The sequence below is a fragment of the Varanus komodoensis genome, unplaced genomic scaffold, assembly GCF_004798865.1.
Source record: "Varanus komodoensis strain SLA01 unplaced genomic scaffold, ASM479886v1 scaffold4, whole genome shotgun sequence".
Taxonomy (NCBI): Eukaryota; Metazoa; Chordata; class Lepidosauria; order Squamata; family Varanidae; genus Varanus; species Varanus komodoensis.
In genome coordinates, this window is record NW_025335941.1 from 5559564 (window position 1) to 5580238 (window position 20675).

Here is a 20675-nt window from a genome sequence, read left to right on the forward strand (position 1 = left end):
GGTGGATAAGAAAGACTTCAGAGACAGGAAAGAATGTGAGCCATGCCTTGAATGTGAGCAAAGATTTGGACAGGTCTAAGCTCTGCTTAAATGTTCCAAATGTTGCTCTGACAGGAACATAAACCCATATGCATAGCCATTCTGAGATCCCTGAGCTAATGAACAGGATACCAAAACCTAAATGTAAACATTATATGCATGAGTCACAGAGACCATGAAGACCAAATAGTTTGCCAAATAAAATCTTAAATGAAGTAAAGGGAAGGAATCTAGAGTAGGAGCACGTGAAACTAGAAAATTTGTTCTTGATAGACTTCTAAAACATTCCTGATGAATGGCCAAAAGCAGCTCAAATTGTCTATGTGGTTTCTATGAAATTGCTTGTCCAAGTCTGGAGCCAGGAACTGTGTCTCTAGTGAAACACAGATTCTCCCTGAGTGTGTAGCCAACTCTGGTGGTGAAGGGAGAAGGAAAATTCAGTTGGGAATCAACTTCTATGATGAATGGAACTAAACATAAAATTGGACTTGATGGTTGCCTCTAGATTTCACACAATAAGTCTGTCAACTTGATCTTATGAGAAGGGGAAAGGAGTAATATTGAAAAAGAGACCAAAACCAGCTCATGATCCTATCCTGACATTCTACTTGTGTGCAGAACCAACATGCAGAGGGGAAGAATGAGTGTACGGATGCCAACTCCACTCTGTTTACCCTTTTTGAGTTGGAAAGAACTTTTGCAAAAGATTGCATTTTCTTCTTCAGCAGGCTTTCTGCAAAGTTTAGATCCCAAGTTCCTAGCTTACTTGAACATACTGAACCATTAGGGAAAACTTCACTAATACAGAGGCTCTCTTAACTAATGGAAGACAACAAAGTCAGTAACGCCAAGAGGGTATAGCTAGCATGCTTGTCCCAACTCTTTTAGCTAGCATGTTGATTAGACACAGAAGGCTTGCAGAGATCTAGTTGACCCCTTATAATTTTAAAATGTGAGTAAGATATCCACTCCAAGTGTCTAGCATTCTCAGGTGAATGATGTCACAAGCCTATTGCTCTGCTCACCATTTATTAATGGCCACTACTGATTCTGCAAGAAAATATTAGCACAATTTTAATAAGCAGATATTATTAACTGTGGAATCTATTAACCATGGAGTTAGTGTGCTTAAGAGGTAAATACTTTCAAACAAATATATTTTCCAAATGAAAACATACAACTATTTCAATTATAATTAATGCAATTATTTTCTTTTTAAAATATGTGTCATCTTATTTCTTGGCAGAATGATTCAATTAAAATAAAAAGTGTATTAAAATTCTTTTCACATAAAAATAAAAGAAAAAAACTCATTTTTAATAGAATGAGTTAGCATGGACACAAATATACGCACAAATATAAACAGAGTACAGCACAAAAATCTTTCATCAATTTTAAGATTTTATTGCTAACTTGCTCTTAATTACTCCCTTAAAGATGCATGTGAATCCATTGAATATGTTATTGCTAGTCCTAAAATCTGAATTAATCTGTTCCATTGCATGATCAAAGCATCACCTACAATTTGCCTCTATTGACCTTAAATAGGACAGAGCATGATTTATCATTAGTTTTTGCAACATGTGAAAAATAGAATTCTCTCTGTGTTCTATTACTTTTTCAACATCTACTAGCCCACTATATGGTCACTTTGGTTTGATAGAAAATTTAAAACAGTTTGAACAATACTGTTTGAACAGAGCAAGCAAGGGCTCAGTATGTATTGATGTACAGATTTATTTCCAGCATTCTTTCAAATGTCTTAAGCTGGATAACTCAAACACAAGATTTCAATGTGACTTTCAGGCCAAAAAAAGTATTTTATAGGATGCATAACTTGAAAAATATATGTGAAAAATTAGTAGTTTGAAAATGTGCATGAATAAGAATCCATATATTCCAGGATGGACTCAACTGATGCATACATCTGGAATATATGCCAAAAAGAAGGAAGGAAGGAAGGAAGGAAGGAAGGAAGGAAGGAAGGAAGGAAGGAAGAGCAAGCGAGCTCACAATCTGGGATGGTCCTCAAGTTTGAGGACTCAGACATCTCTATGGAAAGCTAAAAGCAATAAAAATAGTGCCAGATAAATGTAAGCAATTTCTTAATACACTGCTATATGATATGCAAAGAACTACAATATACTAAGCAAATGCTATTGTGCAAGCAGGCAACACTCTTCAGATTTTAACATTACACCAACTGCACACCCACTTTTACCACTACTACTAACTTTATCACTTTTACCACTACTACATAATGAATTTTACCACTACTACTAATTGTTGCTTTGGCTTATTTGATTGAAAAATAAGCTGCATCTCTTTTTCTTATGCATTTTTGATACCAGTCTACAGTATTTTCATACCTAACCTCAGACCAGGGAAAATTCACATACAAGAGAGCAGGAGGAAGGGTTGGAAAGAGATTTGCAATTCTGTAGCCTTTCGAGCACCTAATATGTTGGCACCATTCCTTATTTCCCATTAGTTATTTTACCAGGATGTTTTATCTGATGTCACTAAGCAGTATAGTCAAACTCTTGTAAATTGGATTTATGTTTGTAGCTTTAATTTCTCAGATTTAGAAGAAGTCTTCTGAAAGAGGTCTTCATACTTACAACCAAAGCCGCCTTACACAACAAAAACACAGTCTTGCCCAATGCTTTTGTTCTTTCTGTGCTAGCTGGTTGTTTTTATAATTAAATTCATTTTTCAAAAACACCCACATCTTTCCACATATAAAGGCAGGCACTCAGTTTGAATACTTTACAGTGCTTGGGGGCTGCATGCTCGAAGTCCCAGCACTGCTAATAAGATTAGAAATACCAATTATAATAACTAATAGTGTCGATTTGCTACTAGAGTACTCTAGAAGGAAGTGCAAGATAGCAAAAGAAAAAAACAGGGAATAATAAAATCTGAAATGCTATTATTGTATTTTGCAGTAAATAGCATATCGCAATTCCCTTTTCCCTTATCATCTCAGCCTACTTTTATTCTTTGAATAATGACTGTGTGGAAGAAAATGACAACAATCCTGGTCTTATTAATAGGAAATTCAAAATGTCTGTGTTCTGTTCTGAGGGTTTTGTTCATCCTCTATCTAGATTTGCATATATTAACATATTAGAGTTTTTCATATAATACAGTGCTATGCTGACATTCTCTCAAAAAAGAATACACATGCTTTATCTATAAAGACCCTGGAAACTAATGGACTCAAGAAATATACCATAACTTACCTTATGTTCTTCCACCTGCCGCTTCAAGTTTTCCAGATCTGGACCCAAGGGTTCTGATTCAATTCTTTCAGTTCTTTCTTCTGTTTTAGCTAACCAATCAGATAGTTGACGTAGCTGCTGATTTTGTAAGTCCATTAGAACTCGGTGTAAACTGGAGATGATTAAAGACCATAAATAGCCACAATGAGTTAAAATATCAGGCAAATGTGAAATTAGATCTATCAGTCCATTGTGTACCATAGACCATAAATGATATGTTAACCATATCAGCCTACATATAAAGCAGGAAAATTTTCACAATTAAAGAAACTGCAGAGGAGGCTGAATTTGCTTCCCCCACTATCTCTCTTTGGAACTGCTAAGAAACTGCTTTTCTGCAATCAGCTGCAATAGAATTTAAATGGAAGTTACACACAGTATCTTTGAGGCATATATTCTCTTGGAACAATATCTGCAGTAACATTTGGTCAGAAGTAAAAAGTAAAATAAACAGAAAGTTTTGCATTCCTGAATTTTTTGACAGCAAACCCAGGAAGTTTTCCCATATGATATTTCTTTGGGAAGGGCAGAACCTATGTGCCATAATCAGGTCTCCTTTTCCCCTCCAGCACCATCAGAGGATTTTTAAAAGGTAAATGCCTTTTTTAATAGCTTAACAAGTAACAAAATAGATAAACTAGTTTTCTATTTGATATTCCAGAGAAGCATCTGTCCATGTGACAATCTGAACGCAAACTGAAACTTTTACTAAAAGGGAGGGAAGAAGGTAAAGTTTCTGACTCTCTCACTTAGGATAGCTCTTCCTGCCTGAGCAGTTGGTGGTGGGAATGCTGGACGTTTCTTAGCTTATTTGCTGGTTTTGCCTCAGCTTCTCCTCCTGCAGATATGAAATTGCTCCCTCCTTTTCCAAGAAGAGTTGGCTCTCATATTCTGCATGAGAATCTTCACTAGGTAAGTTTGAAACTGTAAAGTTATCTGCCCATTTCTTCTGCAACTCTGCACTTCAGAATCCAACAAATCTATCTGAGCAGATTGTGACAAATGAGACCTGGGGCTTTGTCTACATTAGCAATGTATTAGAAATCAGGTTGGGTTAATTTTTGGTCTGGTTATAACCATTTTAAATATACCAAAAATTGTGATTAAAATAAACATATTTCTGAACTTACAATGTGATTTGGAAGTGGAAAAAATCATTTGACAGCAAATGTGTACATACATTGATTGTACTTTGGAAAACAGACAAACTCAGTGCAGTCAGTGGATTATAATGAGAAATCCAGATGTAGACTGAACTCTGTTATAGCTTCATAAACACAAATAGTAGTTACAGTTGCATCTTCTGTGAAACAATTGCTCATTTGATTTTGACAAGACCGTGCCTACTTTGCACCTCTCAGACTTTGCATAATCTCCTTTCTGAACTGTACACATATCCAAGTTTCTAACATGTTGCAAGAAAGAAAGTGCACTTAAAAATCAGTACATCAGAAAATTCCACAAACACACTTCAGTGAACGGGAGGAAGCCATGTTCATTCCAAAAATGTATGATTAAGGCTTGCTGATAGGAAATTTTTATACGGAGAGTGTCACCAAGCTCTCAATCTACTGATAAAAGTATGAGCTGCCTGTTGGCAACCAGAGAACCAGTTTGGGGTTTTTTAAGATTACACATCCCTAATCCTATTCCCACTGTGATTTTACAATGCAACAAGAATGAAATGTTCATGCAGTTCCACCTTCCCTTTACTTGCTTTCCCAATAAGAAGGCAAGATCCCACAGCTGTGAATGTTTCTAAGGTTTTAATGTTAGTAGGAAAGAACGCAAGTGCTCCTCATGCTTTTTACTTCTTTGGGGTGAGTGTTACAAGCCCCTAAAACTCAAAGGTAATGCAAGCCAATGCTAGCTAGTGAGCATAGCTTGTGAAAAGCCTTATAAACTTCAGGATCTCAGCCTGGTGGTATATCCCTATGTTGTGTAAGGACTTTTGTTCATCCCTAGCTGAGCAATACCAGTAGCTGTTGCTGTCCTATGAGTAGCTTCCTATACTGGTTAAGAAAATTGGGTGTCACAATGTACTACTTCTTGGGAACAGAGCCCACCATCCTATCTGTATCTGCTGCTGTCACTTCAAAGAATAATTTCCTAACAAATCAGCAGCTGTGATCATTGCTGCATCAATACTTTTTCATAATTAGGAAAATGGGCAAAGATCCAGGAGCATACAGTTTTAAGGATCTTTAATGGCTATTAGATATTTAAAATATGCTAAAAAAAAATCTCCTACCAGCCAAGAGCTAACTCACAGCCAGATACTACTGACAAATATGGCCTCTGGAATCCATCGATTGTGATAGCCTTTCAGATTCTCAACATTGTGCTATGTTAAGGGAGCTAGCAAGTGCTTAAGCATATGTGGAGGCCAGCACAGATTTGAATTGTGATTCAATGTGATTGTATCCACATAGATGACTGCTACATTCTGAATGCCATAACCTCACTCAACAAACTTGCACACCCAGTTTATGCGGTAACCTGCTGCATTAGAGGGAGCAGCTAAAATGATGAGAAAAGAACGGGATCAGTAAATGGCCGAACAAAGGGTACATTGCACATTCCTGATAGAGAATCCCAAAATAATGAAAACATAGGAAGAAGTTGAGTGCTATTAATTCTAGTAATTTTAGTTAATTTCTCATACCTCCAAGAAATAGAAAGGGCAGACTGTCATAAACATGTTTCACTTCAGTTTGCTAGTAAAGAATAATTTGGAATAATTCTGGATTAAAAATGAAAATATTACAAAACTGATTTGGTCAGGCGACCAAAACTGGCTATGCACTGGACTGACATGGCTTAAAGGAAATGTGTGTGTTTCTTATAGGCAATAAGACTAAGGAATAGACAAGAAATTGTGTGTCAGGTATGTGAAATACATCAGAAAATTAAGTTTTTGCAGTAGAGAAGGCCTTGCCCAGTTTCTGAACAAAATTGGCTATATGTGGCTGGTGCAATGGTCAGACAGCATGGACACTTAGTGCTTGCATATTTTAGACTGATTCTTGCAATTGCCTTAGTAGGGATTTCTTTTCTTTTTTAACGTTGCACATGGCTTTCCTGTTCACTGTGGAGACTTTTATACTTTTCGACCTGCTCTGTAAATGGAACGAATAGCACTGGATGATGCAACAAAAGGACAAGGTGGTGGATAAAATTCATTAAAATGCTAGTTCAGTCTGATTGATCTAAAATTTGGAAGAGCAATGAGGGCTATGGAAGAAAGAGAAGAGTGGCTGACCCATGGTCTCAAAGATATCCTAAGGCATTTGGAGGAAGTCTTTGGCATATCCCCACTGTGCAAGTGTAACTTGAGGCTGTGAAAGACCCTGGGACCTGGTTAGGCACAGGTAACAAAGAGCCGAGCATGAGATTGTATTGAGTAGACACCCCGTTCTATAGAAACTCTCCCTCAGAAGTATTCCTCTGGGTAAATTGAATTGGGTGGCTAGTTCTGTTACCAGATCTGAGCCAAGGTAGTGCTGTCTGGATATGGAAGAAGTGGCATGAATGGCCTCTACTGTTGCCTGAGTAGGCTGAAATGCAAAGCCATCTAGAATGAAAATAGTGTGGTAATTTGGGCTATGTTGCCACTCTCAGCACCTGTAAATTGTGACAGTTTTATATCAGGCATTAATCTTCTGAAATCCTTCTGCAATAGACATTAAAAAGTGTCCTTACTCAATTGTTCTATGGTCCTGTCCTAGGTGACATTTTACAATATATGGAACTGCTTAATTCCTATGCATTGTGATTGAACACAACTGGCAGAAAGAAAACTATACATAGACAAATTCCAAACAACTTCTATGCAGTTGGCAGTCACAATAACTGGCTTAAAGCCAAAGTATGTCTCTTCCTTACTCAATCTCTCAATCATACTCAACATATCACTCAGCCTCTCCCTTTCACAGGAAATTGTAGAGCTTCCACAACTTGAATGTGCCCTGCTTAATGGATTTAAGGGCATGGTTCAAGGGCATGGGTCCTCAAACTACAGCCCACGGGCCGGATCTGGCCCACCATGCACATTTATCCGGCCTGCCAGAGGTTTTGGACTCGCCGCGCTTGTGCCTGCCACCACCTGCCAAACCCTGTGTGCAGGGCAGCGGCGGCGGCTTGCTCACATGGAGATCATTTTGGACTCACTTGGAGAAAACGATCTCCAAGCGAGCAAGCTGCTGCCTCGTGCACCCACTGCTGCATTGCAGCGCATGCCCGCCCCGCCTCTCCTTGCCTCCCCTCGCCACATGTGCCCACCCCTCCTCAATGCATGCACCCGCGCCACCCCCGCACTGGCCTGCACGCTCCGCCAGCACCACCTTTCCGGCCTGAGCCTGGCACCGGGACCAACACCTTTCAACTGGCCCCCTGGTGAAAAAGTTCTAGGGCTATGGGGGAGTGGGTAAAATGTCTTCCTCTCTACTTTATCCACACCATACATACTTTTAAATGCCTGTATCATTTCTCCCCTTGCTCACCTTTTCTCTAAGATAAATAATCTCAGTTTTAGTAACTGTTCCTCATAAGGAAGTTACTCCAACCCCTTCCTCAGTGTCATTTTTCAGCCGTGGTGACCAGAACTATAGACAACAATCTAAATGTGGCTGCACCAAAGGTTTGTACAAAGGAAGTCTTATCTTTTAATTTTATTTCAATTCAGTTTTATTTTCAATTCATTTCCTAATCATGCTAACAGGAAGTTTGTCTTTTTCATAGCAGCTGCCCACTGGGCTGACATTTTCATCAAGTTGTCCACCCCAAAAACACTTTCTTGATGAGTCACTACTAAGGGAGATCCCAACAGTCTATACCTGAAGCTAAGCATTTTTGACCCAACATACATTGCTTTATCTTATTTTTTCCTTAAATTGAACCGCATTTGCCATTTTGATGACCATTCTCCCAGTTTGAAGAAATCCCTTCAGAGGTCCTCACAAACTTCTGGTTTTATCTACCCTAAATATGTTGGTGTTATAGGAAAATCTGGCCACTTCAATACTCACTCCTAATTCTAGAGCATTTATAATTATGTTTGAAAGCATTGATCCTAATCCTAATACAGAATGGTGTGACTGCACTATTGAAATAAAATACCAGTTTTTTCCACTCACTGTTTACTGTTCTTTAACTAGTTACTGATCCAGATACAATGGACTTTGCAAAGCTTGTCTCTACAAATTCTTATGAAAAACAACCTTATTTTTGTATGATTCAATCAAGATAATCACAGTTTACTCAAAGAGGAGAAAATAATGTATTTTTGCATTGTCTTCTTGTATTTATTTATTTCAAGGGCAATACTGATCATCCTATCACCACTTATATTGTTTTAGATTGCCATTCAAAGCAACTGAATGCACACTGAATAATATAACTACTATTAATATAATGTGCATATATACTGAATGTGACCCTCAGCAAGAAATCTTTGGGGAAGAGAAGGCAATATTTCAGTAAATCAGCAAAATGGAATTAAAAGCTGAGAGAGAGAACTAAAACTAAGAGACCCAGAGCTGAAAACACACCTATTACAGTGTAAACAGAAATAAAATTCAAAGCCAGATTGAAAGGAAATCTTATACATGACTACTCAAAAGTAAGTTCATATGAGACTTAATTTCAGGTTAAAGCCTATCAGATTTTAGCCTAAAGCATTTGAGTCATTTTTGTTCAGAAAAATGCTGAATGAGAGAAGGGTGTGATAAAGGAAAATAAATTTTATACACATGTTCTCTTTCCCTCTTCTGGAGTACTAGAACTCTGAATCAAGCAATAAAACTGATCAGCAGTAATGTCAGGAGAGACAATGCAAAACAATTATTCTGACAAGGTATATTTATTAGTTGTCCAGATGATGTAGTGATGGCTCCTTGTTGAGATGCCTTTAAGACGAGATTAGGCAGATTCGGGGGAGACAGATTTTTAAACAGCTATAGGCTGTGACAGCTAATTGGAACCTGAATCAGAAGCAGTGTGCCATCAACCATCAGTTCCTGCAGAGGCAATTCCCAGCAGAGGGTGCTTCTTTTCATGCCCAGCTCGAGGCCATTCTATAGACGTCTAATTGAAAACAGAATTATGGCCAAAATATGGTCTGATCCAGCAAGGCTCTTTTTGTTTACAAAATAAAACACTTTCAACAATTTAAATAACTCAATTTCTTCTAGGGAATTGGCAACATATTTAATTCAGTGAGTTTCAGTGACCTTGTGAATTTGAAAGATGAAGTATTAGGAAACAATTTGCATTCTGTTCAAATATAAACTTGGCACATTCAAATCTTTCTAAAGATGGCTAACATTCAAGGAAGGGACAGTATAATATTGCTGTGTAAACATGCTTCTTTTGTTGTAAAACTTTAATGTTAATTTGCCCAAGGATAACACTAACAGATTGATTGCTTTATCTAAGCTTGCAGTCTTTCATAACCCATGCTTGCTTCCTTAGTATAGAACCATTGCTGTTCCAATTTTAATGTGGTGGTATTTTTCATCAGTCCACAAAATCTTGAAATGACACACTGGATACAACAGAATACCAAGGGTTATAATTTGAAAGAGAGAGAAAGAGAGAGAAGTAAGGTGAGATCAGGAAATAGTTTTGGAAGTCTAGTAGGAAGTTGTACACCCACTTCAAATGATATAATCAGCCTTAATTGTACTCAAATGCAGTTGCTTTGCAAAAGAAAGCAACAAATATATGACTAATTCACACAGCTCTCATGGGAGCTGTATTAATCTAGCTCTACCATGAACAATAATTATGCCATAAATCTCCCAATACTTAAAGCATTTAGCGACAGCTTATCAGACAGTTCTAGGATATTTCTGGTCTGAAATCTTGCATAATGCTGTATTGAAAGAAGGAATATTCCAATGGAACTGAACAAGAAACGGCACTGACATTTAGCCAGTGCAGAATGGGGGGAGCAGCAGAGGCAAACTGAACTTCTGTATCCCTGCCTTACATTTTCTGTGAGAGTGATCATTCAGCCCAAGAGTCTCAGAAGAGAAAGGAAAGAGGCTGAAAAGGTGTCAGGATAGCTCATATCTTGGCTTCTCCAGCATCCTCTCCTCGCTGCTTCACTCCTCATGTCTCCTTTGCTTCTTCTCTGAGCTTTCTTTTCTGGGTTTTTTTACACACCAGCTGTTATTGTTACATGCAGTCATGTAGTCCTTGACTGATCATGACCCAATGAGTGAATGGCCTCCTGCCTTTCACAGCCCTGCTCAGCAATCATAAACTCAAAGCTTCCTTTATGGAATCAATCCATCTCATTGTCCATCTCCCACTTCTTCTGCCTTTAACTTTCTTTAGCATTATTGTTTTCTGCAATGAGTCTTAGCTCCCCATGATGTTTTCAAAGTATATGAGAGCCTACATTTTGTCGTTTTCCAAGGAAAGTTCTAGCTTGATTGATTAGGACTGACTTTTCTGTCTTTCTTTAATTTCAGGATATTCACAAAACCTTTCTTGACCAGCTTTTGTACCTATGCATAGCTACTGAGAATGCGATGGCATAGATGATCCTGGCCTTGGTCTCCAGTGAAATGCCCTTTCAGTTGATGATCTTTACTCAGTTGCTGCTCTTCCAGGTCTCAATCTTCTTCAAATTTCTTGGCTACAGCCCACCTTTGAATTGATAGCTGAGCCAAAGTGTGCAAAAACTTTTAGAATTCCAAATTATCATCTGATATTATGGTTGTATAAATCTCTGTAGCCACTTTTTTGTTTAATGTTCTGCTGTAGTTCTGCTTTTGTACTTGGTTCTTTTGCTTTCAATAGATGTCATTTCAATTCTGTTACTATTATCTGCATATCTTAAATCAGTTATGTATTATTTTACCAATTTGTTCTCCTTTTTCTGATCCTACTCATGATAAATTCTTATGATAAATTCTGTGTACAAGTTGAACAGATAGTGAGATAAAATACACTTTTTTTCTATGTTGTCATAGTAGTTTAGTTGCAAAGTAAACAAAGAGACAAGCATTGCAAAGTTCATTGTATCTGGATCAGTAACTAGTTAAAGAACTTGTTAAGAACTTCTTAGTTAAAAGAAAAGTTAAAAGCTTTCCTTTACTCTATAAAGTATATTCTGAAATTGATCTGAAATTCTTTGGTGTGCTCCACTAGCCAGCACCTACCTGTGATAGAATTTCAAGCACTTTTTCCTTTCTGGAATCCAGCTTGAACATCAGTGATGTCTTGCTCTCCATAAGATAAAATTATTTGCTGCAACACCTTGAGTATCACTTTGCATGCATGTGAAAGCAATATAATTATCCTATAGTTGTTGCACTTCTTAGCCAGTTGCACAACCTTTGTTCCACAAGCATTCAGGGACTTCCTCCCAACTCAGCTTATTTTGAAACAAAGTTTGCGAATGGCAAAGGGACAGATTCCACAATGGTTTGCCCCAACACTAGCACTGGTCATTGCAATAGGAGTTCCAATTTTAGTGCCTGGGGTTGGAGTGCTGTCCTTTCATCTGGGGATGTGAACTATTCCATTACCTCTTAGATACAGGATTGCTCCTTTAATCCTGTATCTTCAACCCAGAAATTAATAGTTGCTTCTATCCTTCTCAATGCCAATGTCAGCAAAGTATGAATGTAGCATTTCATATTTAAAAATCATTACCTGTAAGAAATTGAAAGGGAAGATGCTAGCATAACTGAAAAAGTATTCAAGGATTTCTGAGGAGGTATCAAACTCATATCACCTCTAAACAAAAATCCTTAAATTTAAGCAACATAAAGCTCTGTGCAAGGCCCATCATCCTTTTCAAAACATAAGCTGTTCCTCCTCAACTTGTTTCCTTATTGACTTACTGTCATAAAAAAGATTCCTACCCATACAAATGTATAAAAAAGATCTTTCACCAAAACATGCCGCACAGGGTGGCCAAATCTGTCAGTTATGGGATTTCTTTTCATTAAATGTGGAATCTCAAGTTCTTTCCACAAGTATGTAGATATTCAAATCAAGTAAAAAACTGCTTGCTGAAGGTTTGTATTTACTCACTTGTTCTGTTTTTCCAAACTTGTAACCCTGAGATTTTCCCATCGCGAATTCAAAAGATTCATTTGTTCTTGTATTTCATTTTCTTCATCTTCTGAAAGCTTCCCAAGTGACAGAAGTTGGCTGCCTACTTGCAAAACATCACCAACACGTCCCTGGTGAGCTGTTAATTCCATCATAAAACCCTTTAAAAATGATTTTTAACAAAGATTACCAAAAGAGAATGAAGATGAGTTTAGAAGTTTACAGATTTTAAACATATAAACTTATACTTAATGAAACATTTAAATAGTAACTTTAGTATTTAATTCAGAAATTTGGGAACAATAGACAAGATCCAATGGGGCACATCTAGCTATTCCAACACTGTTGTACACTATAGACTTTCTGCAAACTGTGAAACATTCTTGCAGAACAACAACTTCTTGCATGAAGCAACAAACAATGACAGACACCTTCTAACTTTGATACACAGTGTATCTTTTCAAACTAGCTTTTGGTTCAAATGTAATAGGATGGGGCAACTAAATGATAACATTCACAATTGTAAAGGTATAAAGCAAGGTTGTATACTTGCTTCCACACAATTTAACTTTTATATGAATTCATTTTAACAGTTTGCCAGATGGAATGGAAATTCTCTGAAATTGGCAAGCTTCTGTCTATACTTTTACACACAGGTGGTACAGTGTCGCCTTTCCTGCCAAGCATAGGTCTAAGACACCTTAGAGCTTAAACTCACCACTGTAAAAATTATTGACCATTAACTATGCCAAGTTCCAGATTATGGTCTTGTCAAGGAGGAGAAAAGATAAAGATTTCCCCATTGACCATCCTTTAGAAACTTAAGCATAAATTTTTGGTCTTCTGGCTCATAGTATCTACAAATTAAATCTGCTACTGAAATGCATGAAGGAACATCAAGGCCTTCCTGCATTTTTAATAGGAAAGTTTCCCAATAGCTTCCCTCAGCCATTCAAGTATCTCAGTATAAAGTTATCTTCCAGCAGATGTAAGTATGCCAGCTGTGTGTGTGTAACAGTTACACCCAGTTTGAAGTTGCACTAAGTTTCTTCATACAGTGCTGTGAACCCCAAGCTGTGTTCCCAGTTAATGTGTACATTTAGAGACAGGGCACATCTCTGTGGAGGTCCAAGTATGGATCCTTAAGATTCACTAATCGCTAAATTTGATATATTTTTCTTGAGGACTTGGCCAATATCTATTATGATGCAAATATATATTTGCCACACAAAATGGAAAACCCAAGTTCACGGGAAAGAGTCATAAGAAAAGCCATTCTGAATCAGACCAAAGGTCCATCTAGTCCAGCACTTGGTACACATGGTAGCAAACCTGCTGCCCACAGGACCCCTCAAGCAGGATGGGTGCCAGACTTCTTCCTGCCCAAGCTTTTCAGCAACTGACAGTCTTGGATTTGCACCAAGTAGCTTAATAGCATTAAAACAAATTAAATTTGTTTAAAACAAATTATTAAAACAAATTATTCATGAAGTGGAGCTTCAAAACTGTAAGTAGAGCCTTAAGACTTCATGAATATAGGTGGAATGGGAAAGCAAATTGCAAAGGAAGCTATATCATGAACAGCTGTCCCACTGCGGGAGGGGAGAAGTGGAAACTGCAGGGTGTGTTTTACTATACAGCACTTTCTATCAGGACTTGTATAATGTGTTAAAAGTGAATGCCACAACACTGGCCAGGGAGAGCAGATGCACAACATCTAGCGTACTTACTGACAGATCTTGAGCCCAAATTCGCTACAATTAATTTATGCTTAGATTCTAGTTTAATTAGATACTAGTTTAATGATCTTTAAGTTTCTCAGTATTTCACCTGTTTCATTGTATGTATAACTGCTTGAATATTGCATTGATCTATGCCAAAAATAAAATAAAGTCTTAACATTTCTCAAATAGGGCAGGTGTGCAGAGCTCACATAAAGTAGTTCTGCTAATCTGTTCTAATTAAAAATGAGCACCCCACTATTTATTAATTAAATTATATCCTGCCTTTTTTTCTTTTTTTAAAGAACTCAAAATGCCTTATATCATTCTCCTCCTGTTCTCAATCCTATCTGCACAACAACTATCCTGTGAGGTAGACATGGCTTAGGGTCTGACAGGCCCAAAGTCACCCATTTGAGTTCATGGTTGAATGGGGACTAGAACCTGGTTTGCCTGAGTCCCAGTCCCATACTCTCAACCACTGCACCTCATCAGGAGGCGTTAAAGCACAATTGTACAAGCAGTAGGTCACACTTACAATGATGCCAGAAGGACCCACAATCAATGGAAGGGGGCACTCCTAGAATTGGCAGGAGCCCAAATGCCCCAATGCATTAAGCAGAAGGAACAGACCCAAAATACCAGTTTAATTTTAAGCTTTTGGGCTTAATGCAGCTATACAGAGAGAATAGCAATTAGCAAATGGTAAAGGATTTGTGTTGGTTTTTGTACTTTATTTTGTTCACATACCTCATGGGTGTGAAACTGTTCTTTAACTTCTTCTACATCACTGGATATATCTCCTTGTGCTTGCAATGAATCTTCAGCAGAAAGAAGCCATGACAGTACTTCTTCTAATGCTGTTTGATAGCCTTCCAGATCTACTTCAGTATCCATAGGTGAAGCTGCAAGTAACTGCTGTTGATGGCCTTCCAAATGCTGCTACAATAAATAAAATAGTAGTTTTGGGAATCAACCAATTATTTGTGCTTCTAGATCAGTAAATACAATGCAACCATGTTAACTTTACATAGTAGGTACCTTTTGGGGAAAAGAATTATGAACAAGAAGATCTGTTGTAAGACACAGAGCATTTTGAGAAAAGTCACTAAACAAAAAGGCTGTTAAAGAAGTGCTGATACATATGAAAAAGACTTAATTCTCTTTCCAGTTATATATGCAAGAAATGGAAAGTCTGTCCCAAGAATCTATTTTAAAAAAAAATCTGCAATTACTTCCTCTATCCTTTGAAAGGAATTTCATTTGATTTTCTGCATGCAAACAAAGTTGCACAAATGGAATACCAAATATTTTAAATGAAACAGCAATACTGTGCTATAAAGGTTCCCCAATTCTTATTTAAATTGCATTCTAGAAATCTGAGCTTCTCATTATTCTAGAGCAGGTGACTTATGAATTGCAAACCATGACAAGCCTGTAGTGTTAGAATGTCAAAGCTGCCTGTGTTCTTCCATAAGCTCAAGACATAGTCAAGCCATACTTCTTTCTTGGGGAGTATTTGTCAATTCATTCTTATGAGAAACAGCCAGAATGCTTGAGGGAAGTAAAAGTAGCAAAACTTCTCAGGTGGGCAATTCACATCCCTAGGCAGCATAAAGAAATCTAAACATGCAAGTTTGGAGAGCCTAATTGCTTTCCCTACCATCACATTCCATTCTTCCATTCCAATCAAAATAGAATAGCAGAATCAAGTCAATTAGATAAGAGGTTGGACAGAAACGATGAAAAGCATGGGCGACAACATTGACTTCAGTGAACCCCATGGTAGAGAACTTGCAGAACCAAGCAATATTTCTCAAGTACCGTCTGTCAGAACAATTTATCTTCTAGAAAGTCCATCAAAACAGGAATTGAATCATTGCAGTGCAGTACCCCTAACTCCTATAGTCATCCCAGAAGTTTACCATGGGCAATGGCATTGAAAGCTGATGAGAAATGTGTAAGTATCAACAAGGTCCTAGTCTCCCATTCTCTTCTGGGGTAGGTGATTGTAGAGAATAACCACAATCATTTCTGAAATGAACCCTGTCCCAAATGACAGCGGAAATGGATCCAAATAATCAGTCTCATCCAAGAGTGCCTGGACCAGGTAGGCCACTACCACTCAAGGACCTTGCCTAAAAAAGGAACAATTGGCACTGATCTAAAATTAAGATGTTCCAGGTCCAGAGAGGATTTCTTTAGTGGCAGTCTTACTATTGCTTCTTCTAGATTACATGGGATCACTTCTTCTTCCAAGGCCAATTAGGCGATTCCTTCCCTGATAGTTGTTGTTTTTTTTTTAAATTAGCCAGCAGGCTCAAGGATCCATTATGGGAGTAGTTGCATGAACCTATCCAAGCAGCCTATCGGCATCAATGAGCTGTACTAACTGAAATTCCTGTAAGAAAACTGGACAAGACAGTGCTCTGGGAACTTCACAAGATTCAGTTGCTGTAACCAAGTGTATGCAAAAAATTTGTCCTGGAAATGGCTAGCAAATATGATACAGTGGGTCTTGGGCAGATCTACAAGATCCTTAGGTCCAGCATGCTTTGGTTCCAAACAACTCTGAAAAGCACCATTGAACAGAAAATAGAAGACTTAATAGAGGTAGTGTTAAGTTATTCGCCATCCACCCTGATCTACACATATAAGAGGGTTCAACTGCGGCCACTAGCAATGTTTTTCCATCTGCTGATAAGCCATCTTCTCTGCTTCATTGTTTTCATTTCTATTGTGCTGTGGAGTTTACTCCCAGCCCTTTGTGAAGGGCTAGCCAAGAGAACATGGAACAGGCCACCCCAGTTGGGTAGACAGACCAACACCTTCTTCAGATAGACAAACACATTCAGGAAACAAGTAGACAACTCTTTAGAGACAGCAGCTTCTTGCCTCCCTGTTTTCCACAGCGCCTGCAGGAGGAGGAAGCAACCAGGTAGAATGTGTCCATGAGAGAAATGGGACAGGAGTTAAACTAGCATATCTTAAAAAACACACCTAGTAATAAGATACTTTTTGTGTTTGGGACTCCATTTGGTGAAGGACTAGCCTGTGGGTAGGCTGTCGGGATGAGAGTTACAAGGAAATTGCTAGTATAGGATTGTAAAAAACAGGCAGGCCTTTGGAACAGCTCCCTTCCCACCAGAATTTCAGAGTCCTGAGCCATGAAGTGTGGGGGAGGGGGAGGGGGAGGGGAGCGGGAAGCAGACAGCATATGAGGAGGGGTAGGAGCTGAACAGCGGTAGCAGCACACATACTGAGCAAAAACAATGACTCCAGAAAGAAGGAAATGGGAAGTGGTGGTGGTGCTCTGTAATTGCTTCCACTAATCAAAGTAAGCCAGCAACCTGCAGCTTGGTGCACCCTCCCCTGGCACCAAGGATGACTGCCATATCCGCCTGTCATAGGGACAGCCCTGTTTATATTTTATGCTAAGCAATCAAGATAAGTATAATATGAAACACTTGCAGCAGTATAAAGCCTATAAAATAAGGAAACAGTATTACTATAACACACTGCTTAATCAAACACGCCCACAGAAAAAGACCCCAAAAAGCTAAATTCAAATTATTTCATTTACGTTTCCTGACTAGGGAAAAGGAAATTGATTTGGTACCTAATTCAGTATCCGCCGAGCTCACAAAGACAACACAGAATGACTTAGAATCTAAGTAACTGAAGAAAAATGCCTCTAGAGAAGGATTGGGTTAGAGCAGAAAGTTAATTTCCTTGAAATTAACCACATCTTGAAGCCAAGTCACCCATCCTACCTAGTAAGAAAAAAACTGTTATTCCATCTAATTTGCTACCCTGTTTTGGGGGAAACTGAAGATAAAGCATCTAACACTCAACAGAACTCAATCCCTCCCCCAAATCAAAGTGATAGTAAAATGTTCTTGGGATTAGAAGGTGCATCTGTCAGTCACAGTCCCTGTCTCTTCCTCCTCCCTGCTCATAATCAGTGTTGAGAGAAATGAAAGTAAGAGACTCTATTTGAAGGAGACAACGTCTGTGCATTTCTGAAGGACAGATTGTTAATGACCCCTTATTATGGAATTACTTCATTCTGATGCCTTCAGGACAAAGCTTACTTCACCTCAGGAAGCACCATAAGCTAGACTAAAGGGTTTTGTCTTCAGGTTAAATCAGCAAACTTCAGTGGAAAGAAATAGAGAGAGAGCATGAACACATGTTAGATCTGTATCGTGTCTTATTCAGCTGGAACATATGTGAAAAACTGAGATGCTAAGTTTCATTTTTGAATATTCATCATGGTTTATTATGGGATATTGTTTTCTTCAAGGCAATCAGAGGAAGATAAAAGGATCGGAAATCTTAAATGCAGAAGCAACAAGCACTGTAATAGTTGAAGCAACTCTCTCAAGGTCAAACAAAAACATGAAGGGGTTTAGTAAAAACAGACAGGCACATCTCACAAGGATGTTCCAGCTGATACACACAATAGAAGGTACGTAGTGCTGCTTCCTCTAAAAGGGCATCCTATGCATGGACTGTAGCATTTAAGCTCCTTTCCAAGAGTTCATTTTCCTGGTGTTTGGAAGGGATAATCACTTCAAATGGTTGAATTAAAAGCTGTCATTGGCTGTACTAATTCTTCTTGCCAGTCCACCCAAGCTAGTGCAATGGGTTTGTTTGTATTAGTGCAATACTGACATATGTATCATATATAGAGAAACCCAAATGAGAACCGTCAGAACAAAAAGAGACCATGACCCTTCATCCCAGTAATTCTTTTTATGAATGATTCATAATTTTTGCATAGATCTTACTTTCTACTGCAAAGCCAGAATAGCTCAAAGGTGGGATAGTTTTTGCAAGGCTACCAAGTGAGAAGTGGCTGAAAAAAATATTTAAATTAGGTTTTCAGTCTAAATATGATATTCCTTCTCAGAAACAGAGTGTATAATGCAATCCACTAATAAGTAAACAGATTAAATATAGTATAAGACTTCACATTTTCAGAATGAATCCAGAGCTAAAAAATAGAAATGTAATTCAAACTTGACAACATTGACTTAGATAATCAATTGCACATCAGCCACAGTATCGTTTGTTTGTTTATATTTTGATAGATGAGGTATATACTGATCTGTTTACTGTTAGTAATTTACATTGTTATAAATTATAACATTGTTATAAATTGTGCATAAAATAAGGTTATGGGTTAAATTAAATAGAATGTAACCAAATGTATAACCTAAAAGCAATTGGCTTAGACAACTGGGTTGACTTTTCAGAGTATGCAGAATCATCCTCCAATGCATATGGTATTTCAAGCAATATTTATCAATCCTTCCATTATCTCTGAAGTCAAGAAAAGCAATGGTTCTTTTCACTTCTAAACAAATCTTTGGATAAGACTAACTGCCTGGAAAAAACTAGCTTAAGAAGCTACTGTTCAGGTTAGCCAAAATTTAATCAGAATAAAAGTATTTTTTAAAAGCTGAAATGCAGTTGTGAGATCAGAGATCATATGTATAAAAATTAAAAAGAATTTAAAGAACTCTTCTAACATGTGCTTTTGGTATTTCCAGTGTAAGCATCTTATTTGCCTTTTTATTTAGGGGCTAAATTATGTGACCTGTCAATACTTTTGCCCAATTAAAAAAATGAGCCTAAACGAGTGACATCTAACTTGTGTAAATGAACTGCCTCATGTTTCATGACCCAAAGCTGTTCAGATGCAGCTCATAGCAGGAAGCAGGCACCTTAGTCGATGCTGTTTTGTGACTTATTTTAAGTGAAGAGAAGCCTGGTTAAGAAGTCTAAATGGGCAATCACAGAATACAGCTTGGAAATCTGCAGCCTCAGGGGACTGTGCTTCTCTTTGCTGAGTTTATCTATCAGTAGGATCCAAAGGTCTGTGCACAGGGGAAATGAATCGAGCACACAGTTGTGATACCCACGCAACAGAAGTATCCAACATACTTCTGTTGCTTGATCCCTATTCTGAGTTGTCTAAAAATGCCTTTTCATAGGCTCTAAGTATAGGATCATGCATATTCAGATCATAATATTTACATGCAAACCTTACACTGTAAGAATAATATGACCTTACTTCCCTACATTCTGCCCCTGTTTATTCTGACGGAATCAGCCAAATAGTGATAGACACATATTTATGCATTTATATATACACCAGATGACTACTCTTACACAGCTTTCATTTATAGCAGTGCTTAGTTGTGAAATGTCTTATTTCATACTACCAGCATTTCTGAATTATTCAAGAAATTACTTTCAAGCCACTTTCTAAGGCACTAATCTGCTATAAATCTAATTTCTAATCGCAAAGAGATACTGTGAGCCAACTGGATGCTAGGGTTTTCAGAGGTCTAACCTACAGAAAGAGGTCTAACAAAAATCCTGAATTAAAATTATTTCCTCTTAGTAACATTCCAGTATAAACCTTCATGTGATATGTTGCAATGAAGTTAGCATATAAATGTGTTACCTTTATCAATACTGAAATTACAGGGCTATTATGTTAAGTAAAAATTTATCAAAGAATTGAGAATATTTAATGAATACTAAC

At 37.8% G+C, this 20675-nt stretch overlaps 1 protein-coding gene across 7 annotated transcripts in view; it reads right to left on the reverse strand.

Annotated features, from left to right (window-relative positions):
• The window catches only part of DMD (dystrophin), a 994758-nt gene that overhangs the window by 706060 nt on the left and 268023 nt on the right, over positions 1–20675 (reverse strand). For 4 of the 7 annotated variants that reach the window (XM_044441364.1, XM_044441362.1, XM_044441360.1 and 1 more), the window contains 3 exons: positions 14867–15058; positions 12375–12556; positions 3285–3435 (listed from right to left, as the gene is read on the reverse strand). In XM_044441364.1, coding sequence (XP_044297299.1) covers positions 3285–3435; positions 12375–12556; positions 14867–15058 — 525 coding nt within the window. The remainder of the gene's footprint in view (positions 1–3284; positions 3436–12374; positions 12557–14866; positions 15059–20675) is intronic. The other 3 variants (XM_044441365.1, XM_044441363.1, XM_044441361.1) reach the window with 1 other exon arrangement.